At 41.3% G+C, this 27,279-nt stretch overlaps 1 protein-coding gene across 7 annotated transcripts in view; it reads right to left on the reverse strand.

Annotated features, from left to right (window-relative positions):
* Positions 1 to 24,463, reverse strand: part of ZBTB20 (zinc finger and BTB domain containing 20) — a 52,151-nt gene extending 27,688 nt beyond the window's left edge. Inside the window, exons 1-3 of one of the 7 annotated variants that reach the window (XM_080577175.1) lie at positions 24,445 to 24,463; positions 24,130 to 24,317; positions 3,873 to 5,480 (exon numbers count right to left, since the gene is read on the reverse strand). In XM_080577175.1, the coding sequence (XP_080433301.1) occupies positions 3,873 to 5,460 (1,588 nt within the window). In that variant the 5' untranslated portion in view covers positions 5,461 to 5,480; positions 24,130 to 24,317; positions 24,445 to 24,463. The other 6 variants (XM_080577178.1, XM_080577180.1, XM_080577176.1 and 3 more) reach the window with 6 other exon arrangements.
* Between the last annotated feature and the right edge of the window lie 2,816 nt (positions 24,464 to 27,279).

The raw sequence follows: 27,279 nt of genomic DNA on the forward strand, positions 1-27,279 counted from the left end.
GAGGAATGTTCATGTCTTGTCCTCTTACTCCTTTCTAGCAAGATCTTGTTCAAGTTATTTTACCTTTCAGTGCTTCTGTCTCTCTACCCGTATGCAATAAAAACATGATCTACTAGACCGCTGACTTGTAACACACTCATTTTTGGTAAATTGCTTCAAATTTCCCAGAAGAGAAGTGCTAGAGATTGCCAAGGGAATCCAGCTCTTCGCGATAGGTTTACATTTGCTGCCCCTTTTTTGGTCAACTCTCTTAGCTGAATTATGGACAAGAGTAACCGAAAAGGGTACCAGTAAATATCAATATAGAGGACTGCCCAGGCCAGCCAGCACAACGGAAAGGGCAGCCTAACACATGAACATCCATGGTAACAGAGGTGAAATTTAAATGACCTGACCACCAGATAAATAAAATTCCTAACCAGGTAAGCCGGAGATGTGAACTCTGATCATATCCAGACAAACCATGATGAGGCAGCCTTAAAAAAGTATTTAGCTGAGGATATATAACTGATTTGTCCAGACTACTCTTAATTCCTCTGCATGCTCAGAGTTCTTCTGGGAGACAATGCCACAGCCTTATGCTTCATAGCATCAAGCAACATTTACATGATATATGGTAGTTCATCACCCTCAAACCTGCTAGGGCGAGAGACTCCGTGAAACAATAAAATGATCCTCTTGTTTCACCAACTGGAAAACTATTTCCTTTGGTCATTCTGCAATCTCCTATCTAGCAGACATCCTCTTCTTTCACATCCTGCTTCCTCCTTTTTACAATCTGCTCGGGACTATTTTATATCCTGAAGAGTCAATTTTCAGGGATGATCACATGCCTGTGGTAATGTGTCATTTGGCTTTGCGTAGTGAGATTAAAATATGCTACTTATGCTCAATTTTAAAAGGAGATCATTAATATGGATTGGATGGCAAGGACCCCTTTTTTTTTCAATCACCTCCATCTTTGTTTCTTTTTATTTCATGGTTTGTACTTATGATGGCAACCTCTGTGGATGGATCCACATGCTGCACTTCCTTGCACCAATGATGAGTTTGTCCCAGTTTGGTCAAAGATACTTGGTCAAAACCCAGTAAGTCCTTACTTTCCTGCCTTTGCCGAGCATAGAGTGGTGAGTTTAGACAGGCCAATATACTTGACATGTGCTATCTGGAAAATGATAGTGTGTCAGCTATAATCATGTCAGATTAATTTACAAGAGACTGATTACATTTGCAACACTCATTTTTGCCTCAGGCAAGATATCTCCCAGAGTTTTTAAGAAGTTGGTCTCCTTTGCTGTAGACCCTGTTAAGACTATGCTATAAAAACACCCTAATTTTTTCCTGCACATATTTCTAAGATATGCTGTGTTCTGGCTTTTTCTAATTTTATCTTCTAAACCTTCCTGGGACTTCTTCTGTCCTAAGAATCTCAAAACTCTTAAGGTTTTCTTCTTTGAATGTGAATTTAAATGCTTCCTTACTGATCACTGTGTTGCCTTTTCCAACTGTAGTTTTTTAGTCCATGATTCTTCATCTTGAAGACAGGTGTTAGGTGAATTAGATGTGCTTGTTCTTCCTTTTGGTTCTTTATTTCTTATTTGGCTGGTTTCAGCCAGTAATATGGGGCAGTTACTGGATATTAATTACAGTGTGATATGTAGGAGAAGGCAATGATGGCTTATAAGGTGCATGGTAACTGCATACGTTCTAGCTCTGCGTTTCCACAACAGTGCACATCTGAGAACAACACTGTGGGATACATTAAAGCCAGCCTGCATGGAACATGGCAAAACATCAGTCTCTCGTGTGTTTGCATCTATGTGAAAGGAGAAAGGGAGGGAGGTTTGTGCCTACACTGCAGTGCTTTCATTGCATATAAAGCTGCATCAGAGTATCATTCTTGGAAGTATAAAAACATACAAAGATTGGGTGAACTTTAGCTTGTTGACTTCTGTTTTCTGATTAGACTCTTCCATGGATTCTCTTGTGAGCCCTCCTGACGGCAAGACTAATTCAGACATATGCATCTCCCAAATCTTTCCGTTTGTCCTTGGATCCTTTCCAGAACCACTTCACCTGGCTACTTTCAACAGGGCTGAGTAAAGTCACCCTGACAGTGGGCACAGCTGTCTCCACTCAGTTTTTCGAGTGCCCCTGTCCAGCAATGGACAAGGTAACAGAGGCATGCTTTCTTCAAGACTTCAATATAAAGGTTATTTTCAGAAGGATTTTTTGAAGCCCTGCCCTCTATTGGTCAAGGTGCTATTGTTTTTCCAGATGTTCTAGAAACCAGTTAGTTCCTAAATGAACTTGGAAATCATTTATCTACACTATTCTTTCCTTGCCACTGGAAGTTCATTATTTTTGGTATTCTTAAGACACACACAAACTAAATATGAAGTCATGATTGGAAACGTCTATCCATTTCCTTGGTTCACAATGCATAGCAGCTAGGTCTTTCTTTTTGGTCCCTTTTATCCGACTCTAAATACCAAACATAGTATGCAGTTGAGGGTGGGAGAAGTAAAGCACCTAATCTCAGTAAAGTTATTTGTGAAAAAGCCTTTCTAGCTTTTGGAACAAGGATGCAGGCAGATGTATTTTACTGTGTTTTTAATGGGATATTTCTCTGAAAAACACAACACCATCTACATGGTATTTTAGCTACTCATCCACAACAGAAGGATGGAGGACATAAACAGACACAAGGGGTAGTCTTGGGATTCAGAATTCTTGATCCTTGCAATCGTACATTTTGTATCAGTCCTGAGGAGTGAACCTTTCTGTATATTACGTGTATACGAGAATATAAATGTGTGCCTTAGATTTCTAAAGGATTTTTAAAATTAAGTGATAATTATACATAAATAGTAGTTAAAAGTTTACATACACGCATGGAAGTGAAATTTATTTGATACAGTAGGGAGGCACGATTTACATTCCTCCCATACCTTAGGCAATTTCTCCAGGTTCTACTCCACATATCACAAACCAAGCATTTATTTTAAGACCTGATGTTAACAAAATGACTGCTTGGTGAGAGAAATATTTACACTTTCTCTAAACTAAAATTTATCTCCAAAGTCAAAATGAGCTGAGGGCTAAAGGATGCAAAATTTTCTCTTGAACCCAGAACAGCTTCTTCATTTAAGACATATATATATATATATATATGTATATATATCCTTGCTTTAAGTCTCATAACTCAACAAAGCTAGAAAAGGCAGTTTTGGATTAGTAGCAAATATGGCTACCTATTTTGTCTCAAAAGACCATATACTAAAAACAGTCACATTTTTTAGACTAAAAGGTTGCTGCTGTTGTGTTACATTCATTATTTAAAAATTTTCTCCCACCAAGTCCTAGGTTTCTGTAGTTGCAGTTAGTGAAACATCTGGCTTACCAGGAGACGGGGAATTATAGCAATAAGCTTCAATGAAGTACAGAAAGACTTCTTGAAAAAACTCCAAATTTACTTCTTCATAGAAATATGTGAAATTTAGAAAATATGTGGCAGAGTGTGTGTAACACTCAGGCCTGGACCTACTGCTGCAACTCCACCAGGAATGAGCTTGGGGACAACAAATGCTTACCATTTCCTTGTATGGAAGCAGGACACATTTTATTCCAAGCAAAAAAGAGCTTGTTTCTGCACCATACACAGTTAGGCCCCTCTACGGGACCTGTGTGTGTCCACAGCGGCTCAACTTCAATGCAGTCAGCTTAGACAGTGTTCAGTGAGACCAGCTCTCTGAGCAGCCTCTCCCTCCTGCTTGCGCTGGGGGCTGGCAGGTTGGGAAACAGAACTGAAGTCCTTGTTTGTAAAGGACTTTCCCTGGCTTCATGTGTAAGCCAAAGGGACGTACTCTTACCTGTGTGTACAAACATGTGCTTGACGTAGTTCTGTTTGGCGGTGAAAGTCTTGTTACAGAGAGTGCACTCGTAAGGCTTTTTTTCGCCTTGCCCACCTGCTGTGCTGTGGCCCGCAGATGGGGCCAAGGGCTGAGGGGCTGGCAGCTGAGCAGTAAAGGTTGACAGGCCAGGCTGGGACACTGTCACAAACTGTGTCTGTTGGCCAGCTATGGGCTGGGGCAGGCTGAAGAGAAAAGGCTTAGGGCCGCTGCCAGCAGACTGTGTGGTGAAAAGGGCAGGCAGGTAGGTGTTGCCAGCTGTGCCAATGACCTGAGTGTTGCTGGTCAGAGTCAGTGGCATCCTCAGATTGCTGGTGAGGGTTTCTGTCTGGCGTAAGTAGATCTGTGTGGTTGGCAATGCTTGGGCAACAGTTGTGTTGACAGAAGGCTGCAAAGCCCCCTTTTCGGTGCTGTTATTGACTGTGAGCACTTTGCTGTCCATTTCAACGTCATTGCTTCTCTCTGGTGAGGAAGAGTTGGCATCTACATGTTGCTGCTGCTGCTGAGGCTGAGTGCCATCAGCAGGGACGTCGTTTTGATCTGCTTGAGAAGGTTCTTGCTGCCCATCCCGGCCCAGACCAGCCATAAACTGCTGCTCCACGGAATCGGGCTCAGTGCCAATGGAGGAACTGACTCCCGAGTCAAAACTCTCCCCTTTGGGCTCACTCTCAGTGCCTTCTGCTTGGTCAGTGTCCTCAGTGCATTCCTCAGACTCGTTGCGCTCAAGGATCTGCACCCTCTGTTGGCCATAGTAGTCATAGTCATCCTCCATCTCCTGCTTAATATGGATGTTGCCCATCAGGGTTTGAATTCGGACAGGGCGTGGTTGCTTGCGGCAGTGCGTTGTCTCTGGAGTGGTGGAGAGGTACCGCTCCATCTGTTGCGACCGTTCGTGGATCCGGGTAATCCAGCTGGGGTCTTCCATGTGATGGTCCCTGGGGAGCCCCAGGGCTGTTTCGTGGTGGCTGACCACAGCCCCACTGTAAAAGGAGCGCTCCCCACTGCCATTTTGCATGGAACAGGCATAGAGGGCTGAGTAGATCCTGTCTACACTGTGCTGCGAGTGGCTCTGCAGGTAGCCGGACTCTGTGTCAGTGCTCTGCCCCGAAGTGCCTGATTCGGGTGTTCCCCTGGGTGTCTCCTGGCCAGAATCCTGAATCACCGGGTAGACCTCTCCCACATTTTGTGAGACAATCCGTGTGCACTCATCAATCACAGTCTTGATCTGCAGGATGCTGGCAGCTGTGAGGATTTGGAGGGCCTCTGATTGTGAGACCCGCAGCACCCCACTGTACATGAAGTCAATGAGCTTTTGCACAGACTGGACTGACACCACCGAGGGGATCTCGATGTCGCTGTAGCCCAGCAGCAGCTTGTCCTGGAAGAAGGGGCTGCCAGCCGCCAGCACGCAGCGGTGGGCGCGTAGCATGCTCCCGTGGATGCGGACCGTCACGTCACAGAAGTGGCCACGGTTGCGCTGCTCGTTGAGGGTCTCGAGCACAGAATTGCTGAAGTTGTGAAGGTTGATGCTATGAATGCGCTCTGTCATCCCCTTGCAACTGATGTTACCTGTAGCAAAGCAGGTGACAAAAAAAAAAAAAAGAAGAAAAGAACAGATTGGGTCTTGTCCTCTGCAGAAACATAGCCAGGACATTGGCAAAGGTGACTGCCCACTGGATAAAAAAAAAGCAGATCATACTGTAAAAACCACAAACAAAGGCACAAATAAGAAGACACTGCCTTTGTAAGGATAGAAGTAAACTTCTGCAATTCTTTTGCAGAAGCTCATGTTCTGAATTTTTGGACAAAAGCAGACAAAAACAGGTGTAGCTGGCCTAAGTTTCAACCACATTCCTGGGCCTTAGACTTCCTATCAGCTTATATGGCTTTAAAAAGCCTAGGGCCAGCCAACTGTAAACACCGAGCTGGATTTTAGGCTGTTTGGATGTGGACTTACTCCAGAAATGATCAGATTCTTTCTTTAATGACCCTTTACTCCAAGTTGTTAATGCGAAGGGTCAACATGAAAATGCTGTTTCTATCTAGACTGTCAGTTTAAGGAATTTGGATCCTGGGTTTTATGCTACAGTTATTTGTACAAAAAGTTGGCAGTCACTTTGCAAAATCCAAATCTGGTTCAAGATTTAGAGTGTAAATGTTCCTAAAATCCCACGCACAGTGTTGTCTGGGGCTGTGGTTTAGAACATTTGCTACCCAATAGTGACAAACAGTCCTCTATAAGAACCCAAAGCAAAAAGTTAACATGAGCTGTCCCCTTCATTTTTAGCATATCCCAAGTTCTGACTGGCACCAGAATGCCATCATATAAAAACAAATGTTCTCCTGCTGTTATTTACTTGACAGAAACTGGAAAATTACAGACATTTACTCTAAGGAAGACTTTGTCTTAGGTTGGCTGAATAATATAAACAGAGAACAGTTTAGAAAAGCACCTAACTAATATGGGTACAGAGCCAACATACCCTTCAAAATTAACTTTCCCAAGTAACTTCTTAATCTCTCAATCCACTTTTCCCTATCTCCATCTTGCTTTCTTTGGTTTTAATGTTTTTTCACTACCTTTCCTGTTCTTCACTCATTTTTCATCTGTTTAGCTTTTGATGGCAGAAACTACATTTTCATCTTTTAACTGTTAATAACCAACTGCCTTTTGAGTGGTAAACAAGTGAAACATTATTAATAAATTACCTCTCTTAGTATTCATAGTACATCCATCACCTTGGTTCCCAGAAAAGCACACTCAGGAAAGTAATGAAAAATCACCACTGGTATTACGGGCATTTTGTCTTGAATATTCCTACCTAAGCTACAACTCCTTTTACACAACTGGTTGTTAGGGTGTGAGAATTTAGAAGTGATGTTTGGTAGAGAAACATGAATAAATTAAACTAGCTTATTGTCACTGTCTGTTTTAACAGAAATATAGAGAGCAAATAAATGACATTGAAAATGGTTTCATATGCATGTTTTTTAACCCCAAAATGTCCCTCTGATCCAGCCTAAAGGGTGCTTTACATCTCATACTCAGACAATAAAACAATGTGCACTGCAATTTGCAGGAAAATATGGAGTGCTCTCTCCTCCGCTTTTTCCTTCTCATTTATCCCCTCCTGCCAACTCAAGCACCTTTATTTTGGTGCTTCTAATAAAAACCACCTTGGACACAGGCGGTCATTTCAATTCCATGAAGCCGATGATAACAAAAGGGAAGCATAAAGGTCAGGAACTAGAAATCCTGATGTGGCCAAGCTGAGTGAAGAAATCAGATGCTAACAGATGTGAACTAGCCAGTATCAGAACAATACTAATTTCCATGTGAGGTTAGAGCACTAGGGAGATGCTCAGATAGCAGTAACAAGGAGGAAACCACTAACAGTATCGTGAACATTGTGAATTACATCCGTCTTGTTCATAAGCTTTGTTGGGAAACCTGAGCTTTTCCCTCTGGTGAGGCTGATCACAGAACTGGAAAAACGTCTCAGCAACTAGGAGCCTTTCCTTCAAGAGCACTGCGATTACTATTACGAAAAATAATGTACAGAAGAGATCTATTTCCTCCTCCTTCCAGCCAGAATCATTCTCCAGAGGCTTCCAGGGTAGATCCATTTTTTTTTCTTTCCCAGCATGTCACAAAGATTCAAAATGTATTGAAAAAAAGTAGGAATCCTCGATTTGAAAGGAAGAGAGCTTTGCAAAAGCTTTGTGTTTGTGAGGACACAGAAGGGTGGAAGATTAATGATAAACACTTATTTTCAAGACTTACAGTAGGCCATGTCAAGTGATTGCATAGCTACCCATTTATCTGCATCTCCCTTTGAGTGCTGGCCTATCAGTATACTGGAAATGTTTCCATCAATAAGTATTGATCACTACTTGGTCTGACCCTATTGCTCCCTTTTCATGTAATTAGGTCTTTAAGATGTTCCCTTGAAAAGGGAATGACATATAGTTTATGTTTGGTTTTGTCAAATGAGGTATTTCATAATAAGAAGAGATATGCAGCAGTCTAATACAAAAAGCAGTCTAAACCAAAAATCACGCCTTGTATATGCACAAGGTCGAACATGCTACAGACAGGTCTCTTGACTTGAGTTGGTGCACAGAATCCTGACTTTGTTCATATGCATCTTGGCAGACAACAACAACTTTGTTGGCCAGACTCTGAAAATTGACTCCTCAGACCCAGCTCCTTTTCAGTGTGAGCTGCATCAAAAGTCTGGGAAAGTAAATTTTGCAACCTGTTCACAGATCATGTACAGAAAGGAGGAAGGACAAGGTTCACCTCTAAGTTTCAGCATCCTTCCTCAGGTCCTGGCTGGAAGAAGTGAGAGCTGTGTAACCACAATGCATTTGATCATTAGCTCCTGATGAAAACAGCCAGAGTTGATCAAGGTGAAGAAGAGGTTTGTGCATGTTCATGAGAGACTGGTGTGAACAGCTCTCCTATAGGAACTGATCTAGGATGCTAAATTCCTTGAGGTGTAGGGACTGAAATAAAAGTCACTTGAGTCACTTCATGTAAGGCAAGGAGTACCTTTTGGTTGCTCCTAGTATAACAGTGCTTTCCCTTAAAGATCCTCTTCTTATTTCTTTACTGCTTCAAGTGAAATTGGAACATCTATCACCTCTTCAACTGATCAACAACTGAGATTCAGTCCTTAAGAATAAAACAAGAGTGGTAGGTGGAAGAGACACATAACAAATGGTAAAACAACTAATGCAGATTTTGAGGATATTTTTTCCAGGCCACCTCCCTTGACTCTTTACACTGAAAACCATTCCTACTCAAAGTACAGGCAAGCAAATCACTTGCAGTAGTGTGAGGGATGCTACAAACCACAGCAGCATAAAGAAGCAGTAATTCAATATAACAAATTCTAGAGATTGGTCTCTAGCAAAATTCACTGTCCCATGAATTCTCCCTCTCTGTAGGGAACTGCGTCCAGATCCAAGTTTTGCAGTTGCTCCTTACTGTACACTGCTGTAATCAAAAAGTCCAAAGGTGATGCTCCCCATAAAGGGGTGGACTTACCAATGTACGTTTAATTCTAAAGTAAATGTGGCATTCTGACAGAGAATACTAGAGCCTTGGACAAGCCCCAGCAGCTGTCAGTTCTGCACAAGACGCACGCACACACACGCACACACACTCACCTACTCGCTGCACAGAATGCCTGGCTCGGGAAAAAGATTGCTGTCTCAGGCTCGTCTCAGACCTGCCACTCTTTTAAACTTGAGACAGTGGGAGATTTTCTGTGAAATTCAAGTGGTCTTTGTTAAGTGTCCTCCCACCCCCCTTCCCTTTTTTTTTTGTCCAGTAAACACGATGTAGAGATCCCAATGGACTCATTCTGAGAAACTCCTGTAAAATGGTTTTGTCCCCTTTCTGTGGAGCAAGTTCTGATTGGTGGGACATTCACAAACCATATAGGAAAGAATGGGTTTGAAAATGCAAAGGCCATTCTTACCCAGATGGGCAATGAATAGGCATTTGGCCAGTAAAAAAAAAAAAAAAAGAAAAAAAAAAGAAAAAAAAAGAAAAAAAAGTAAGAATAAAAAAAGAAAAGAAAAAACTGCACATTTGCAATCCTCCTGGGATACAATTTGAAGCTGGCATGGCATAAAGGTGAAACATTTTACTGTGCAACTTTGAAAAAAGCTCCGTTTCCCCATATGCAAATGCACCGATTAAACTGTCAGGCTATTCACAGAAACATGCATGGAATTCATCCTCAACTAGTAAGAAGGAGCACAACATGGATGGGAAAGGGAAAAACTTTTGTTGTGTAATACATGACTGAGTGCTTAGATTAGTGTTTCCCTGAATCTCATCCACCCCTCCTGCTGACTTTTATACTAAGGGTATTCAAAGGAAGGCAGATTTTACCATGACAATAACAGTGACAACCTCTCCCAGTACAGTACCAGAGGGGAAGGCAATGGCAGAAGGAAACAGCAGGCAGTGGAATCCTGGAAGATGCTATAGAAAATGTGGAAGTGCAGCCCTGAGATACATCGAGGACTGCCTGAGGGCAGATTTCTATTTGCCAAAGCTTCAGTACATAGACCTACATAAAGCTAGAAAGGTATGGCTCATAAAAGTGATTTTTTTTTGTTTGCCAGAAACAGAGAGAATCATCCCAGCAAACACATGGTGTAGCAGAGCTACAAAGATGTATGGAATACTTCAGGTCATACACAAATGACTACGTTGTAAATTTTAAAATGTATTTTGTACGGGATTTTTTTTTGTACAGCCACTAGATGTCCCTTTCTGCAAAGCCAATGCTTGCTGCTTTAAAGCTCATAACCGAACGATATCACAGAATTTGATTTTCTCTAGCGTCCTTTAAAATCACAGTATCGCAAAGCTCATTGCACAGTAATGAATGACCATTTCTAGAAATAGTGATGTGGAAACCACCAAAGCTATTGTAACTCAGCAGTATCTCAGTGCATGGCCTTTACCTGAAGCAAACTATGACACTGAAATCCAGGCTCTTTTTTGAAACTTGCTGTGTAGTCTTTCACAGGAATAACTAGCAGAGTGAACCCAAAAGGCTCTGTCTTACTTTCATACTTAGAGGGTAAAATGAATAATTGCCCTCCAAATGAAAGAGTTGGTGGGCCTGTAGAAACATATAGATTGAGTTTTGGACTCACTTTTTCTTTAGAAGCATTCAGAAAATTGTTTGGCAACAAATCTTGTCTATGTATCAGTAAGAGGAACTACAACTATTTTGAAATTGCTGCTTACTTTGTCTTCCTGACAAGCTTCTCAGGCCTTGCATTGAGAATACACAGTCTGAGAGACAGAAGAAAAACTGGAGGCATCATATCTCCTATAGAATACGTGCATCTGTAATTCAGTCATTAGTTTCTGGAAGCACCACAAACTGAAGTAACCTGCTGCTGGAGACCAGTGTCATCATCTACTTCTTTCTCTAATCTGTGGTCTCCAAATCAAATGTTGGAGGATTACAGCCTCCTAGTTGTATCAAAAGGATGCATTAAGTTCTTCACACAGTCATCTAGTCTATTCCTCTTCCTTGTGGTGGGAACAATTTACTTACACTACTTCTTCAGCAACTCACCTAATGTTTGCAAAACCAACAATGTGGGGGATTTTCACTCTCTCCCCAGACAGACTGCATACTATCTTTATAGCAAGGAAGTTTTCCTAGTATTCAACTTTCAAACCAATTAATCATCCTTTCCCCCAGCAGACAGAGAACTATTGACTACGTTCCTTTTTATAGCAGTCTCTTACATATTGGAAGGTGCCTCACATTTCTTTTTTAAACCTATTTTTTCTAGAAAATCCAAACTCAGTTCTCCCGATCACACTCACTGGACGTACGTTCTCTTCTCATTCTTACCTTCTTTCATATTCTATCCAGCTTGTTCTTCTCTCTTTTAAAATGCAGTAGATAAAGTACTAAAGTAGACAGAATACTTTAGCTGAGTGACATGAATGAACAGTTGCCTGAGACATCTCATATACATACACTTTAAATACCTTAAGGAATAAATAAAACCAAGCAAATAAAGTTCTGTTATCAAAATTAAACCCTACATTTTTTCCTTAAGAAAGGCATGTCTCAGTGAAGAATCCTCGATTTGGAATGAAGAAATCTCAACTCCTGCATAAACATGCCAGTTCAGGGGAAATACAGCGTGCCCATCACAACACATGAAAACCCCACAATTTCCATAGGAAGTTTTCTCATTTCCATGTATCAGTGTCCCAGCCTTAGCAATCATAACCATGGGTGCTTTCTTCAGTTCCAATGACCTGATTTATTCCTAGTGATGCAGTTTTTATGTTGTGTTGTTCTCAAATTAGTTACTCTAAAATAAAACTACATTAATAGAGTAAAAATATGTATCTAGTGTTTCCATAGACAAAATTAGTCCTGCATCAGGTTCCAACTCTTTGGGACCAAATTTATTGGAAGAACACTTTTTTCACTGAAGGAAGTGACTTGAATTTCAAATCCTGAAAAAATGTTAGTGGCTGACTTCTTAGTATATATATTTCAATGATTCCAGAGAGGCCGATGTAGCCAATCCTGTTCAGACTGATTCTCCTGAATATTTGGCCTCATTCTGAAAAGGGACCTTCAGGGGAAAAGCTTGTACGGAGTTTCAGGAACACAGGAAGAACATTTGTATCCTCAGCAGGAGATCTGACCAGGAGCAGCCCCTGCTTTCTGTTGCTTTAAAGGTTTGCTGGAATTTTCACCCAATCATCTGCTTGAACATCTTGAAAATCAGTATCTCCTTCTATAATATCTATCCAAAACAAACACCAGATGACACTACACGAATTGCCCTAACCCTACCAGATTGTTGTTAGAATCAAAATATGTAGCAGTCTACATTTAACAGGAAGTACTGTATTTTTACCAGCACAACATCTATTAATGTGTCAGTAATATACTCTATGGAAGAAAAAATCACTGTGTTCTGAAAGCTGTCAAACTTCTCTAAATTTCATAGTCTAATAACTACATTTATTTGAAAGACAGAAATGCATGCACACACAAGCACAACCTTATTCTCCGAGGAGCAAACATATCGAGTAGATGGCTAATAAGAAAGAGTTTGTTTAAACTTTGCTCAGAGGACAGGGTTTTTCTGCAGACTAAGCCATGTGCAGCAAATTTCCTATGGATGATTTATTTAGCTAATTGCCCTGTCCTTTTTAGCATCTACCTAATGATGAGATACCTATTTTACATAAAACTGGAGACAAAACCATAGGTGTCCAGTACATAAAATTGCTTCTATATCCAGTGGACATAAATCCCAAACGTCAAGCATAAAAGCCTCTATTTCAGTCTCCATGCTTGGGGAGCAGGCAGTGAATCACCTCCCTGTGCTTTGCCTGGAACTCTGCAGGAGGAGTCCATCAGCAGTAATCCCATTTACCCCAGGACCTGCAGAGTAGCAATGTCTGTGCCTCAGTTTGCTTCACATGTAAAAGAGGGGTAGCATCCTGCACCCAGCTTCGCCAAAGGACTGCCTGCCTTCGTTAATCTTTACAAATTGTTCTGCATTTCTTGGAATAAAGAGCACTAGAGAAAGACCAAGAATTAACTCCAAAGGTCTCTTCAGACCTCCAGGTTTACAAAAATAAAGCTTTCTTCTCACACTACTCTAGTGCTTTGGTTTCTTTACAACTCTTCTATGGTGAACATCCTACTTAAAACTGCAAAACACCAGGTAAAAACTAGCTTCAAGTCATAGTATTCTGGTGACCAAGGGCTTAGAAGTGTTATAGTACATTCACCTATTTTTATGTTAAAGAAATATTCAATTTTTAGACAGATTACTTATTTTTCCTGCTTTCCCACTAGTTTATATTCTTGCTATTTTAGGAAGTCCAGAGATACTTCAGAGAAAAGAGGCCTCTTTTATTCTCAGGCATATATTTGAGGTACAGTCCAACATACCTCCCTTGTGAATACTGGCATGCACTCTGTTTTACTCAATTCTCTGCTCCTCTCTCAACTTTCATTTGCAGACCCTCCACCGTTACAGCCATCCCAATATACCCCTGTAGTGCAGACACAGCCTATATGGATGGAGGCTGCTTTTCCATTAGGGGTCTACTATACCTCCAAACATACACTATGTTAACAGAAGAACCACCAACGCTGTCATCATAGCTGCATTACAGGGTATTTCACCAGGATGGCAGGGTTATTATATGGGTGTTAATTCTTGTGCCCCGGCCAGCTGTAATCATTTTACATTAGCAAAAGTTGGGATCACCAAACTCCACTGAAACCCGAAAGTGAGAAAACTGCAACTGCCCTCTTGTAATAGGAAACAGAGAAGGTCGTGTGGCCACATGATGGCACCATTTCCTAGGAAGAGAAACCAGGCTGTGCTCATCTCTTCCTCATTATGGAACGTTTTAATATTCTAAATGAAAACTGTTTCAACTGTGTTCGCTTGTTCCCAGAGAGCTCATGCACGATTATGCCAAGCCCCAGCATGGCCCAACTGTTTTAATTGGCTATAAGTTTAAGGCAGCTTGGTTCTTTAAAAATCTAGGTGCGTGCATCTACTGCGAGTTTTCCTCTATGGTGCCAGGTACTGTTACTCAAAAGGCACGCTGAGGATTTGCAGTGAAAGAGTTACCAGCCAGATAAGAGTTAAGATGGGCCAAACAATGCCCATGAAGTTACTGTGATAACACTCTCCATTTAAACAAAGGTTAGGGGTATGCTTCTTGGAAAAAAGGATAAACTTTTAGAAAAATGGAAGCAACCATGATGACGTATTTTGCTACTTTATGGTCCTGATTAAAAGCTTACTATATTAATTAAGAAGACTTTCACCTGTTTCAAGGGCTTTTGTTTAAATCTTAATGGCATATTTCACATTGCAAACCTGCATGAAAAGTGAACAAGGATTCCTTTTGGTCATCTCACTGTGCTGGATCGTATACATTTATGTCCTCTCAGAAATCTTGTTCAGGGAGGAGAAAGGGCTGGGGTTGGGGGTGGGAGCTGAGTGTGGAGGAGGAATGAATTAGAGGGATAATAGGTGCAAATACATTAAAATGTGTCTCCAAAAGAGACAATTGCTATTCCATGAACTCTTCAGATTTGCCCTGTATTGTTAGGTTTCCCCCCAGGCAGAAAGACAAGGAGAAAAAGCTTATCAGTTTGAGTGTGGTTAAATACAGTAAGACTAAAAGCCTATGGGCTTTGGTTAAAAGGAAAATATAGATTAAAACCTCTTAAGATAATTACCTGTTTAGAAGATTTCTATTCAAGCTGGAATCCTCTAGGGGAGTGGTTGTAGCAGTCTGTTAGGAAAAGGGTGCAGTCAGAAATGGTTGGCTTTCATGGGAGAGCTGCAGTCTGTGGAAGAGCACTGCTTATACCCTACGTGTTTCCAGAGAAAGGTCTTTAGAAGTAGGAGATTTTGTTCTGGTCACAGAAGTAGTGGTTGATGGGAGAAAAAAGGAATGGATGAGAAGCTGTAAATGCCAGTCCCCAGGACTGGGAAAAGAATTCTTTTATCTCTTCCAGTGGCTGTGTCTCAGTTCTGGGTAGAGGAAAGCTATCACATGAAAACGCTAGATTTTATTTGGTTATTTTTTTCATTTATCTTTTTTACCTGTTAGTGAAAGGGTAATTGTTAACTAATACAACTGGGTACTTTGGTGAATATCTCAACTTAGAAATACTGCGAGGCAGATATTCATACTGTGCTAGACTGTGGCTTCTTTATTTTGAGTTTAGGGGGTGAGTGTTCAGGCCTGCTTCTGATTCAGATTTAAATATCAGCGGTAAACAGTATAAGCTCACATCAATGATGCTGAAGGCCACAGGGGAAGTTTCTGTCCTCATTGAGACCTCTTCAATTCCTGGCAGCAGGCATATTCCAAACCCACCTGCTTAGTTTTGATAGAAAGAAAAACATACAACAGAATGCTCTAAACTAACAAATGACAGTACTAAACAAGAACATAGCATTCATGGAAGACTTGATATCATTAGATGGATCTGTAGCATTAAATGCACATTGCTGCTTCCAACACTTTTTCTTTTTTTTCTCTGCAGGGAAAAGGCCCAGGAATTGCATGTATATGCATGCATACAGGTGATACAAACAGGTGATACTACTGTAGTACTTAAGAGTTATTTCACAGGTGTGCCTTCAGGCACATTCTACCCTTTGCTCAGCCAAAAGACATGAGTGATAACATCTGGGAGTTTTGCTTTTGAATACAGGGAGGGCTATGCCCTGTTTTGAAGCACTACATAGGATCAAAGCACAAGGTATTTTTGTTAAAGTTGACGTGGCTGCACACACAGGCATGAAGCTGTGGGGAGAAGTCCCTTGCTCTGTTTTTATTTCCTCTATCATACCCCTTTTCACACAAAAATTGCTACTTTGTGTTTTTTTCTCTATCTGTGTAACATCAATAAATTACACGTTATCACTCCTATCATCTAGTTATAAAGAGCCTTTCAAGATTTTTAATAGATACACAATATTGCTACACTTACATTTTCACTGGTAAGAACTCCAAAATAGCTGTTGTGAGATTGCTCTTAATTTATACTACTTCTCTCTTGTGGGTTTTCAAGAAGAAGCATTTCACCACATGTCACAGATTGATATGGAGTATATATTGAGCATCCCAACCGGGCAGAGATCCTTTCAGTGTTTAATACAACAAAGCTGGGACGAGTAGAGGTTCTAGGGTTTGTTTACTTTTTATTTTCTTTCCATAGGCACAGTTAATTCCTCAAGGAGCTATTTGTACTGACAGATTAACTAGAGATCTTGAATTCTCTTTATATTCCAGTTCCTGAGTGGTGGAGACGTAAATCTAGATCTCATGTTATTTTAGCCTTCTAAATGACTCCATGGACAATGAAAAAAGCATAGAAGGCATAAATAAAAAGATGGTGCAATGGCATTCTCTTTAGAAACAATCACACTTGGTGTACTCTGGAACCCAAACGCACAAGGCCAGCAAGACCCCATTGTCGTGTGTCATTGTACACCAGGCTGCCAAGACAAATGCCATGATAGAAATGAAGGAGTTTAGCGCGAGTTCACTCCCCAGCATCCGCTAGTACACTTAATAGACATTGGTAGGTGGTATTAAACAGTATCTTGCTTAATGTTTCAGGTTCTCTCCCAGTATCATGTTAAGACTTCACCACGTAAGCTGAGATGAAAAGAGCAAAAAGCTCCAGTGCTAAACAGATCAGTGATGAAAAGAAACAGAAGGTGACCAAGTCTATTTTTACATCTGTAACTTTGGAGTTGCATAGTTGCAACAAACCAGGCAATTAATGCACCACTCAATGCTTCCCAAAGCATGGAAGGTGTCTCCTTATAGCATGCAAAGAACCACCCAAGAGAGATGTAAGCACTGAGGCATGCAGGGTATTAATAACACACAGCAGGACAAAAGAAGATATAGATGCAGCTGTTTTAACTTTCTTCAAGGAAGAGTCACCTGTCAAGCATATGAAAATCTTTTGTGTTTGACTCTGCTACATAAAGCATCCTTCTGTAGACCATAGCAGGGAAATAGTACATTTGGCTTAGGACTGAGGAGACAACAGCAGTTGCAGGCATGCTTAAAACATGAAATAGTAATGATCAACATGATTATGCTTCATAACCTTTGAGCAGGTTATATAAGAAGGTAGTATGGGCATGTGCAACTTCAGGAGGGAGAACTAGCAGAAAAAACAAAAACAAAACCCCAAAACAAGAGGAAATTAGTCAGAAAGAGTCTGAAAGGAAAAGATAAGGAATTAAAATCTATAAGATCAGCAGGGAGGTGGCCTTAAAAATACTTTATTAGAATCCATATCTAAGGACGACAACAACAAAAATAAGGAAGAAGAGAAACACTACAATGGTTAAATAACAAGGTATAAGAGTTCAGCAAAGCTGAAAACGTATCCTTCCAAACACGGAAATCATGCCCAAGTAACACTAATAGAACAGAGCATAAACTGTTGCATGCTCGATGTAAAACAAAGATTAGGCAGGATGAAGGGGAAATGTAAGGAAAAAAACAGCTAGAAGTATAAAGACTGATATCGTAATAAAATATTCTTTAAACATATCAGACAAAGAAAGCATACAGGGCAATGACTGGTACCTAAGAGCATTAGATTATGTGGATTGATAGATTAAATAGGCAAGAAGCAGACTCAGTAGGTTAGCTAGACTACTGATCTATGAAAGCAATAAAGGTAATCCAAGAAGTTACAGAAATTATCCAGTGGAATTTGCATTTTTTCCTTTAATTTTCAGAATGGAGGATGATGGGAGAAGGAAAACTACCTCAAGGAGGTGAAGAAGAAAGCACTGTCCTGGAGATTGTTACTGAAAAAAAACAAAACTAAACTAAAACAAAGAGAGAAAAAAAAAATAATAAAAAAATATCCAGATCAACCAACCTACCAGAAACCCCAAACAACGCAGGAGTATTAGAATGTCGTAATAAACAGTGATAAACACTTAGGAGTTTTATAGTATTCATTATTCACTCTTTTCATGAGTGAAATAGTTGAAACACTCATGTAATACATAAAGGAAGGATTTATAGAAGACTCATAACTTAAAGAATGGCAGTGAAAGTCAGTGGGGGACAGACTCTGAAAACATGAACAGGTAAACTCAGAAACATGCTACTTATGTTTTACTTGACAGTTACAGTATGTCTCAGTGGCTGCAGCATGAGCTGGAAATGGAAATACCATGGTATTTTCAACCTGGTCACCTCACTATCTTAAGAATGGAAACTATGGAATTTTAAAGAGTAATACACTTCTTTTCCTCTTCCCTGATACTTAGAAATAATAGACATGCTGGGGACATATCTTCAGGTTCTCCCCTGAAATCATGAAAGCTGGAAGCTTGCACGGCTTTTACAAACCAAAGCTGAAATTATGCATGTGTTCACTTATAGTTCCCTAAGTGGTGACCACTAAGAAAAGCCTTGAATACCACAAGCCAATATTACAGTGTCATCAAATAAGAGAATCAACATTTAAGATAATTAGACAAATTTTAAAAAGCCTCTATGTGAGTTATACATGTGATTTATGCATCAGTAAAAGTTAGGCTCCAAAGTCACACAGTTGCTTCTGAAAACATACTCACTGACTTCATAACTGAAGTACCATATGTTATTAGTCATTTCTCATGAGAAGAAAAGCCCGAGAGACCAACCTGACAAAACTCACTTAGTGTACTGTTTGGGAATACAGAGACCAGTTCCTATCAGTAGTACAACATTATACAGCACCACTTCTTCAGTGGATTGTGATGGCTTTTTCAAGAGAGGCAAGGCGAGCTCAGCTTATAGTTTTACATACCTTTACTTGTACTTACTTCTGGCTCTAAACAACTCAAACAACATACATCTGCTTCAATGAAAACAAAAGTCATTCCTGCCTGATGTTTCTTTGATAATATTACAAACAGAAATAAAAACATACAGGATGCAGAAACCATCTATGACTTGAAAAGCGATGTATTTACTAAGCAGAATTCTGAATGTTCTGCAAGACAAACGTATAGCTACCTCTCATGAGATCAGTATTTGAGAACTATGGATGTCCTTGCTTTCAGCTTAGCTTCCTTCAGAAAAGGCTCATATCATTATTATATTGTCTACAATAGGTTACCTAAACATACTTCCTTTCTTAGGTCACCAAAAACAACCTAAAAATATTCAGCTCTAGCTAACACATAGACTAGCAAAAATACGGATGAAATGACAATTAATGTACTGCCTGCCACTGAAAACAAGGAAACTGGTAGAATCAGGGCCCTCCTTCTCCCCTTTGAAATTGTTTCAAAGCTCCAGAGCAGTTCTTAGGGAATCATAATCACACATTTACAGAGGCAAAGAGGGAAGACCATAAGGGCCCATAACCATTCTCTTCCTGCCACAGAACCTCAAAGAGGAACACAGGAAACCTAAAACATAAAGATGAGGCCAAACCACCTTAGGATCCATCTGGTCTCTACATTAGCCATGGGCAAATCAAACCTGTTGATTCACGAGAAGGGAATGGACGATCCCTCTAGCTGTGCAAGAAAATTAAAACCTAGAGTTTCACACCCACTCCCAATGCTCTGTGGAGTTTAGGAACCTCTTGAGGTTCCCTCTCTGCCTTTTCCCATTTCGCTGGAAGGCTAACTATCTACAAAAAGCAGAATTTAGAAAAAGAAAACAGCCAGCCTCAAATTTCCCATCCTGTGAAAGTTAAAAACTCTGGAATTGGACCAAGTCAGCCACATCACTTGAGGACATATGGACAAACAGTTCAGATCTAGTCCATCACCAAAAGTACTTATAAAATGCATTGTATTCAATACATAAGAACTCTCTGTCTCATTGTTAAAACATTACTTATAAAAGTCCTCCCAATCACAACAACTTGCCACTGATTATTTCTTGGATTTTTCAAAAGTTATCCATGCCTCACTTTTCTTTGCAACTTTGATTCCCTATCAGAGTATGAGGTCTCTAAGAATTCCGTGTGCTTTAAAATCACAAAATTTGCTCCATCAGTGTTTCCAATAATTGTCCAACCTGCCTCCCAGTCCCATGAAAACTCTTTGCTAAGATGTTGCTTTTCCCTTGTCTGGAACAAATTCCTACACAGATGGACCATCCAATGTCTAAGAATAACTCTTTTAACTATCAATAGAGACAAAGAGATTCAGTTGCACTTTTCCCATGGGATTCCTTTAAGTTTGGACACATCTGTTAAGATGCATACATCAGAGCCTGAATGAAGTTTTTGTCTGATTGTATCTCTTAGCACTTGTGGAAGTTTCTGCCAAAATTATCTTATCTCTTGGCACTTGCAAAACATATATACTGATACATGCTTTCTAAAGGCCTCCTGAAATAAGTGGCCTAAACAGACCAAATCAGTTTAAATAGAGAGCAAAGTCCTGATGACTTCCTTTCCTCCTAGCAAAATCTTTAGAAGCTTTACCTGAGGGAGTTCAGCCTTCAAATCTACTACCAACTTTATGCGTCCTCTGTGCCTAAACAAAAAAGTGTGTGGAAAGTTGCAAACAGCACCAATCTCATATACTTTACTTGGCTTCTCTGTAACCTTTCCTGAACCTGTGCCTCCATACTCAGCTTTGTAGTTTTTTGCACAAACACCTTTCTTCTGAGTAAGCAGCTACATCTGTTTGTGACAGCTGAGTAGCTAGAGGTGTTTGGAGCTCTATCAACTCACTCTATGATTTAATTCCAAATTAATTCAAAGTGGTGCTTTCTATTTGCCAAGCCCTACATGAAAACAGTTACCTCAGGAAGCACCTCTTTCTCTAACCTCTTTCTCCAATTGCATGGCATGAGCTCACGTTTTCTAAGACTGAAAAAAATGATAACTGGACACAATGTGTCCTAAGTTCTGGATTTTGCTTTAAAGATAAACTTGCACTGGAAATACATCATAATGTTCAAATCCAAAGTCCTAGAACAGTCAGAAGCAATTCAGTTTCATTGTGAATAAGCAGCACCAGAAGCAGCAGGTAGAATATACTACATTAAGCCCTAAATTAAGTTGTGTGTCACATACGACTTCACTCAGATTTTTTTTTCCCCCACTAGGTACTCATTTCAGTAAGACTAGCATTCAGACTATTGCCTAGGCTTTCTTCACCTCTGCCTTTTATGGGCGAGAAGCAGATGGCTATCATGGAGCTTTTATTTCCTATGCTTGGAAAAAGTATTTTGATGTGAATCATTCCAAAAGCACCCTGATTTTTTAAAGTAAATTGGCTTATGAATATCTCTCATAATAAATATGTGGTGGTGTTTTCTGCCAAGCACTAGTGATTGTGCATGCAAAATGGTCAGTGAAGATTTCAAACTGATTTGAATAGGTGGCCCATAAAATCCAAGTCTTTTTTCCAGATACATGAATGAGGGCTTATGGAGCCATCTGTACATCGGTACATTTTTCCAAGAATGGAAATACCCTACATGCTGACTCTTTCAGGGTGTTTCTAATATTTTGCATGAGACAATTCCTCTCAAAATTCCTGTCTAATCCTAGTTTCTAAATAGAGTATTTATCATCCTACCCCACCAGAATGAAAAATGCCTTCTTGAGAATGAAATATAATCTGCCCAGTCACAAGGGTAGAGGCTGCATGGTGGTCTGGACAAGGGAGGAGAAGCAATCCTGTAGTGTCTAGAAGGTAGGGAGAAGGACTGGAGGTGATACTGGCCCAAAGAAGGAAGACATCATCACAGGTCCAAATGCTGAGGGCAAAAAAGAGATGTGGCAATGTAGTTCTGAGAGGAGGGGAAGAGAAGGGCAAAGAGAGGGGTTCTAGTGTGAGGGGAAAGGCAGGGGAGGACAGAGGAAGGAGAAAGAATTTATAATGACAGGGAAGCATATTTTTAAATGTTGGGAGCTACAAATACTAACCTCTTGGGTCAATTAGTGTGTTCTAGCAGAAGGAATTGAGGCAACATTAAAAAAACCACACAAATACATAACGTGGTAGATAGCTGTAGTAAATATGCAGACATAAATTTATCATGCCTTATTTTGTCTTCATGTGAGAAACTGGCATTGCTATTTTGCAAGAGCGTGCCAAACACTAATTATATGCATACTGCCCCAAACAAATACAGCCTGATGAAGGTTATAACCCAGCATAAATAACGGAAGTTTTTCCATTGGTTTCAAAGCACAAGGAATCAACTAACAGAGATCAACACCACAAGAGGCTTTATCATTTCTTGAATTTTTGCAGGACTCTAACTGTATTTTGGGAACTAAATTTCAACAGCTACTGAAATAGGAGAGTATTAATGTTGAAAATATTATTAAAATTCTTTTCTGAAAAAATGATTTCCGTGTGAAAGGAGCATCCATTCTGGGTTTGAAGTTTTTCATTCATATTTGTACTGTGAATTTAGTAGGAGTTAAGGTGATTTGGGGACATTAAAACCTTTGGGGTGTAAAAGACAGTTTGTCCATAGAACAGGTAGAGCATGAAGAGCTGTAGGCTCCACCTCCCCATGGCGCCCTCTGCCAATATTCCTCACCCCTGAACTTGGCCACCTCAGAAAGCAAAAGCAGGAGGTCATTCTCTGAGTTCCCTACAATCCCTGTTGGCCTCTGTCCTAAGGTTGCTTTCATGGGTTTCTATTTGTACTGTCAAAAAACATCAGTGTGAGGTTTCAAATCCCATTTACTAATGAATTCTTTCATCTTTGTGAATGGGATAAAGTGATTCTTTGTTTGAAAATAAGGATTATTTTTTTCTTGTTGTTCTGCTCATTTTTGCATCTTTTCACAAGCTTTTTGTTTTCAGAAAACATTACAAGACAAAACTGTACCCCAGTTTTAACAAAGAGTCTGACATCTCCAATTTGAAGAGAATTCTTACATATACTAAATAGCATGCTGCCTGCTGCTCAATTGTTTCACGTCTCTTTCTTCTCCCCAAATCACCAGGTGAGATTTAGGAAAGTCTCCCCAATGTTTTTATCAGCTCTATTAAAACCAAGATTTCTAGAAGAAGCTCATAATGAATACAGTCAGAAGCCAGCAGGAATGAATTGCAGCTAAAGTGATTTTGATAGTGATGAGCCCTATAACCCAGCTGCTTCCAAGTTTGGCCCTGAGGCAGGATTTTTAAATTAAGAAAAGAAAAGAATATACATACTTTTTAATCTGATTTTTTTTTATTGTCATGCCCTGATTTTTTTTATAGGCCTTTGCAAAGTCTGGTTGGCTTCTGAGCTCTTGAAACCTGGCATCATCATCTTTCTTCCTCCTTTTTTCCCCCTTGTAAGTTTACAAGATCCTAAAAGCACCACAAAAGAGGAAAGCTATATTTTATACAACTAGTGAATGATGAGGTTGACATCACCCTCTGTGTTCCTGCCCAAGAGACTTTCAGGCAGGGACCACTATGAAATGATGTTGTTTTGAAGACTTCACAGGGTAAGTGCTGACTTTCTAAAGCATAGTTTTAATCATTTCTCTCTCTCTCTTTTTTTTTTGGGGGGGGGGGGGGGCAAAATTTTCAATTTTGCATGTCCTTTAAAAGTTAATATCCTTTAAAAGTTAACCCATGCTGAGTAATCTGAAAGTGAATGCTCTGAAAATAAGGGTCTTAGGCTGCTACAAGCACAAAAGTTTACAAAGATCTTCCAGACCCCTCACATGCTGAATACAAACCCCTCTACAGAAGCACTCCTCCCTGTCTTGATGGAAATCCTTTACAAGCCAGAGTGTTAGAGCCAGACACTTGTTTTCTCCCACTGGAAAACAGTACAGGCAGAAACTCCCAGCCACTAGATATGCTTGGGTAATGAGAAGCATATGACTACCTGAAGAGAAGTAACTACAGTTCTAGTTAGAAGGAGACACACTCAGAGGGTTTTCCCTTTTTACTTCATAAGAAGTAGGAGCAGCCAACATGCTCTCATCTTCCTCTGGCTGGCTGCATTATCGTGACCCTAACACAAAACACTGTTTTAGGGATAATTCCCAAAAAAGGGAAAAGGTAAACCCTGAGGAAGTCATGCTTGTGCCATTATGGAAAGAACATCCAACCGGCTGGAAAACATGGTCTGCAGTAAGGAACATCTTTTCAGGAACCCTGGTGCAACCCAGGAGTGTGTCGGTGTACTCACAATCAGATGACCCTGTGTGTGCGTGCAGGTTTGTTGGTGAATGTGGTGAGTGGATGAGGGCCGGGCTCAGAGACGGAACAGCTTCAAGGTTCAGGCAGGGAAGGCCCGGCTTGGCGCTGCATGCACCCGTCTGAGTAATCTCATTCTCCTCAGACGCCTTCTGGTTTTCAGCTGTCTTGGGTTTCTTCCTGAAAATAAACAAAGAGACCTTTGAAGGGACTGACTGCATATTTGGGAAAAGGCATTTTTAGAATCTGTTAAAGATAACTTTCTTTTTCCCCCCTCACCCTCCCTCTCTCCTCCCTTTTCCCTTACAGGGAGGGAGGCAGAGAAGACTCTCCTCCATGCTTCTTGTTTGGAAACAAGCTGCTCCTTGTTTTGACTCTGATGCAATGGCCCTGAGACTGTATTACAGCAAACAGGCCAAGAACGAAACTCCTCATTCTGCCCCTACTGATGACATATAAAATGAAACTAGTCCCAGTGGTTTAGACAGTCGAAGCTTCATTTGACAAATATTAACTAAGGCTGCAGCATTCTGAACAGAAAGTTATACAGGAATGCAATAGATTTGTCTGAAAAGCAAAAAATATGCAAGTTTCCAGTTCAACACAAATCAGGGCAAAGACTCGTTTTGTAGAGAAAAGCAGTGAGGTATTTTTGATATGCAGAGGTCATCTAAGTAAAGTGTTAGGATTTGGAGCCTGAAAGAACAGGCTACAAGCACGATGCGTGCGAATCCTCAATGCCTCCATCTATTCAGAACCTCACGGTATTTTGTAAACACAAGGGATTAAAGAGTGTTAAGCAGGTAGTGATTACTCATTACACAAATGGGGAAACCGAGGCACAACAAAGAGACATGATGGACTTTGACTCATACAGCAAGTCCTCTGTACAGGCAGGCAAGAACCTGGATCTCCTCTTTGCTTCTTTTCTATTTTAGACTTGAGAGCCACACTTCTGCTGCTCCCTCGAGGCAGGTGGCTGCCAGAGGGACCTTGGGACACAGCCTCTAGCAGGGGACGCTGCTGCCCTGGCCTAGGATGTGGCCAACAGCACCCAGATAAACATTTAGCACAGGGTGCTGCTGGGGCCATGGTAGTGCAGCCTGGCATCCACCACTTTTTGTCTGGGTCCATGCTGGTGACAGAGCTCCTCTCGATGGAGACAGGTCCTCTGTATGAAGGGACAAGCCATCAGCCATTGCCAGCATGGGAAGGGCTCCCCACAGGGTATGCGTCCACCTGGGACGGCTTGCAGCCGACACGGTGAAAAACGTGATTTTTTGAGACCTGGCAGGGCCTCTGGCTCAATTTTGAGACGACCCGGCCTTACAGGGACAACGGGGGGCAGCGGGACTCCCGCCGGGCCGAGCAGAGGCCAGGGCCGCTTACATAAAGGCGTTATATAAGGGCGGCACGCCCGGCCGGGGGCAGGGCCCGGGCCCGCCGCCATTTCCTGGCGGTCGCCGTCGGGGGGCAGCAGCCGCCCAGGCCGGGCCGGGCCGCCGTGGCGTCGGAGGTGTCTCCTCGGCCGCGACTGAGAGCTCGGCGGGTATGGGAGGGAGAAGAAGAAAACAAAAGTTAAACGGGCCAAAAAGATATAAAACAAACCACGACGCCCCCCCCCCCCCCCGCCCCTTTCCTCCCCCTGCTCCCGCCTTTCCACTAACAACCCACAAGGTGAAGAAAAAGTGGGGAGTCTTTAGTTTCCTAAAAAAAAGGAAAAAAGCGAGGCACAACAGGAGGAAAGACCAGTGTGCACACAGCGGCAGGACCCCCTGAGAGGCCAAAATGCCCCCAAATGCTCCCTCTTGTCCAGAAGGACTGCTTTCGGGTGTTGCAGGGGTGGTTTTCAGGGAAACCAAAGGTGATCGTGGGCAACACTGCTCACCCCGAGAGTGCTAGTATCCCAAATGTGTTTGTTTTGGATTACTGGGGTTAAAAATCCCCACAGCAGACACACTGAGGCATGGACTGAGGGCACAGCCTGCTGCTTTCTCCACATATATAATCAATATGCTCAAAATAACCCAGGCCAAAGTCTAATCGGATTTAAATTAAAACAAATAGGAGATGACAAAATGGACCTTACTTAAAGTTGTAAAGGTATAGGTAAGGGCTGAACCAATTAACTCTATCTTAAACAGATGGAAAATCAAAGTATTTAAAAACATATTTTTCCTGAAGAGTAAACAGAGCATCTCATCACTACAAGCTCTGGCATCCCTCAGTCTGTTCCCCATCCCGTCACCACGATCCACGTCTTGCTACATAGATGAGCATACATGAGATGTATAGCTTGCACGTGAGCATGTATAATTTAAAGTGCACAGACTGCATATGTTTTGTTCATAGCAGTCTGTGTAGCTCCTTGGCATACCAACTCTGGTAACTTCCATTGTACGCCCTCACACGTCGCATGTCCTGACCCCATGACTTTTCCATGTGCACCCAGCACGTGCTGGATACTGCGGTGTGTATAAATCAGTGGTTTTTTTACAGCATTGCTACCCAAGAAGCTTTCAAATAGCATGGCTTTTGTCCAGGCAGCAAACGATATACATAGTCAGTTAGACTCTGGTTGTGTCTGGAAGCTGAGCTCCCATATTTCAGCCCGGAGGTAGCTGAAGTTGAACACTCAAGAGTATGGCCTCTGACTCCAGCTCTGTCCACACACAGAGCTGCTTTCCCTCGGCAGGACAGTACTGTTATTTGCAGGGTAGGGGCTCAGTCTGAGCAAGCACTGCCTGTTGGTTGCTATCACATCCAGAGTGTTTTGTTAGCACGGACCAAAGCTGAGCTTTACTTAATTGTGATCAGGCTGATCCTGTGTCTACCTCCCAAAACTCATTAGAGGGATAGGTTGGAAATACTTGAAGTATAGGTAGTGACACCAGTGAGGCTGTGCACATCATCCCCTGACTCTTCCTTTCCAAACTTACGTATTTTCTACCTTGTTCTGCAGGCTGACACTGTGTTACTGAGATGCTCTTGCATCATCACTTTTCCACATCAGCATCCTGCAGTGTGGAGACTTGTCCTCGCCTGGATGGGACGAGAAGCAATGGTACTGACTGGCACTAAAGGCAATACCTTTCCAAAGCAGCTCTCCATTTCTCTTATGGTGTTTGGACATGCCCTGTAC

This window comes from Anser brachyrhynchus, assembly GCF_964034855.1.
Source record: "Anser brachyrhynchus genome assembly, chromosome: 1".
Classification (NCBI taxonomy): domain Eukaryota; kingdom Metazoa; phylum Chordata; class Aves; order Anseriformes; family Anatidae; genus Anser; species Anser brachyrhynchus.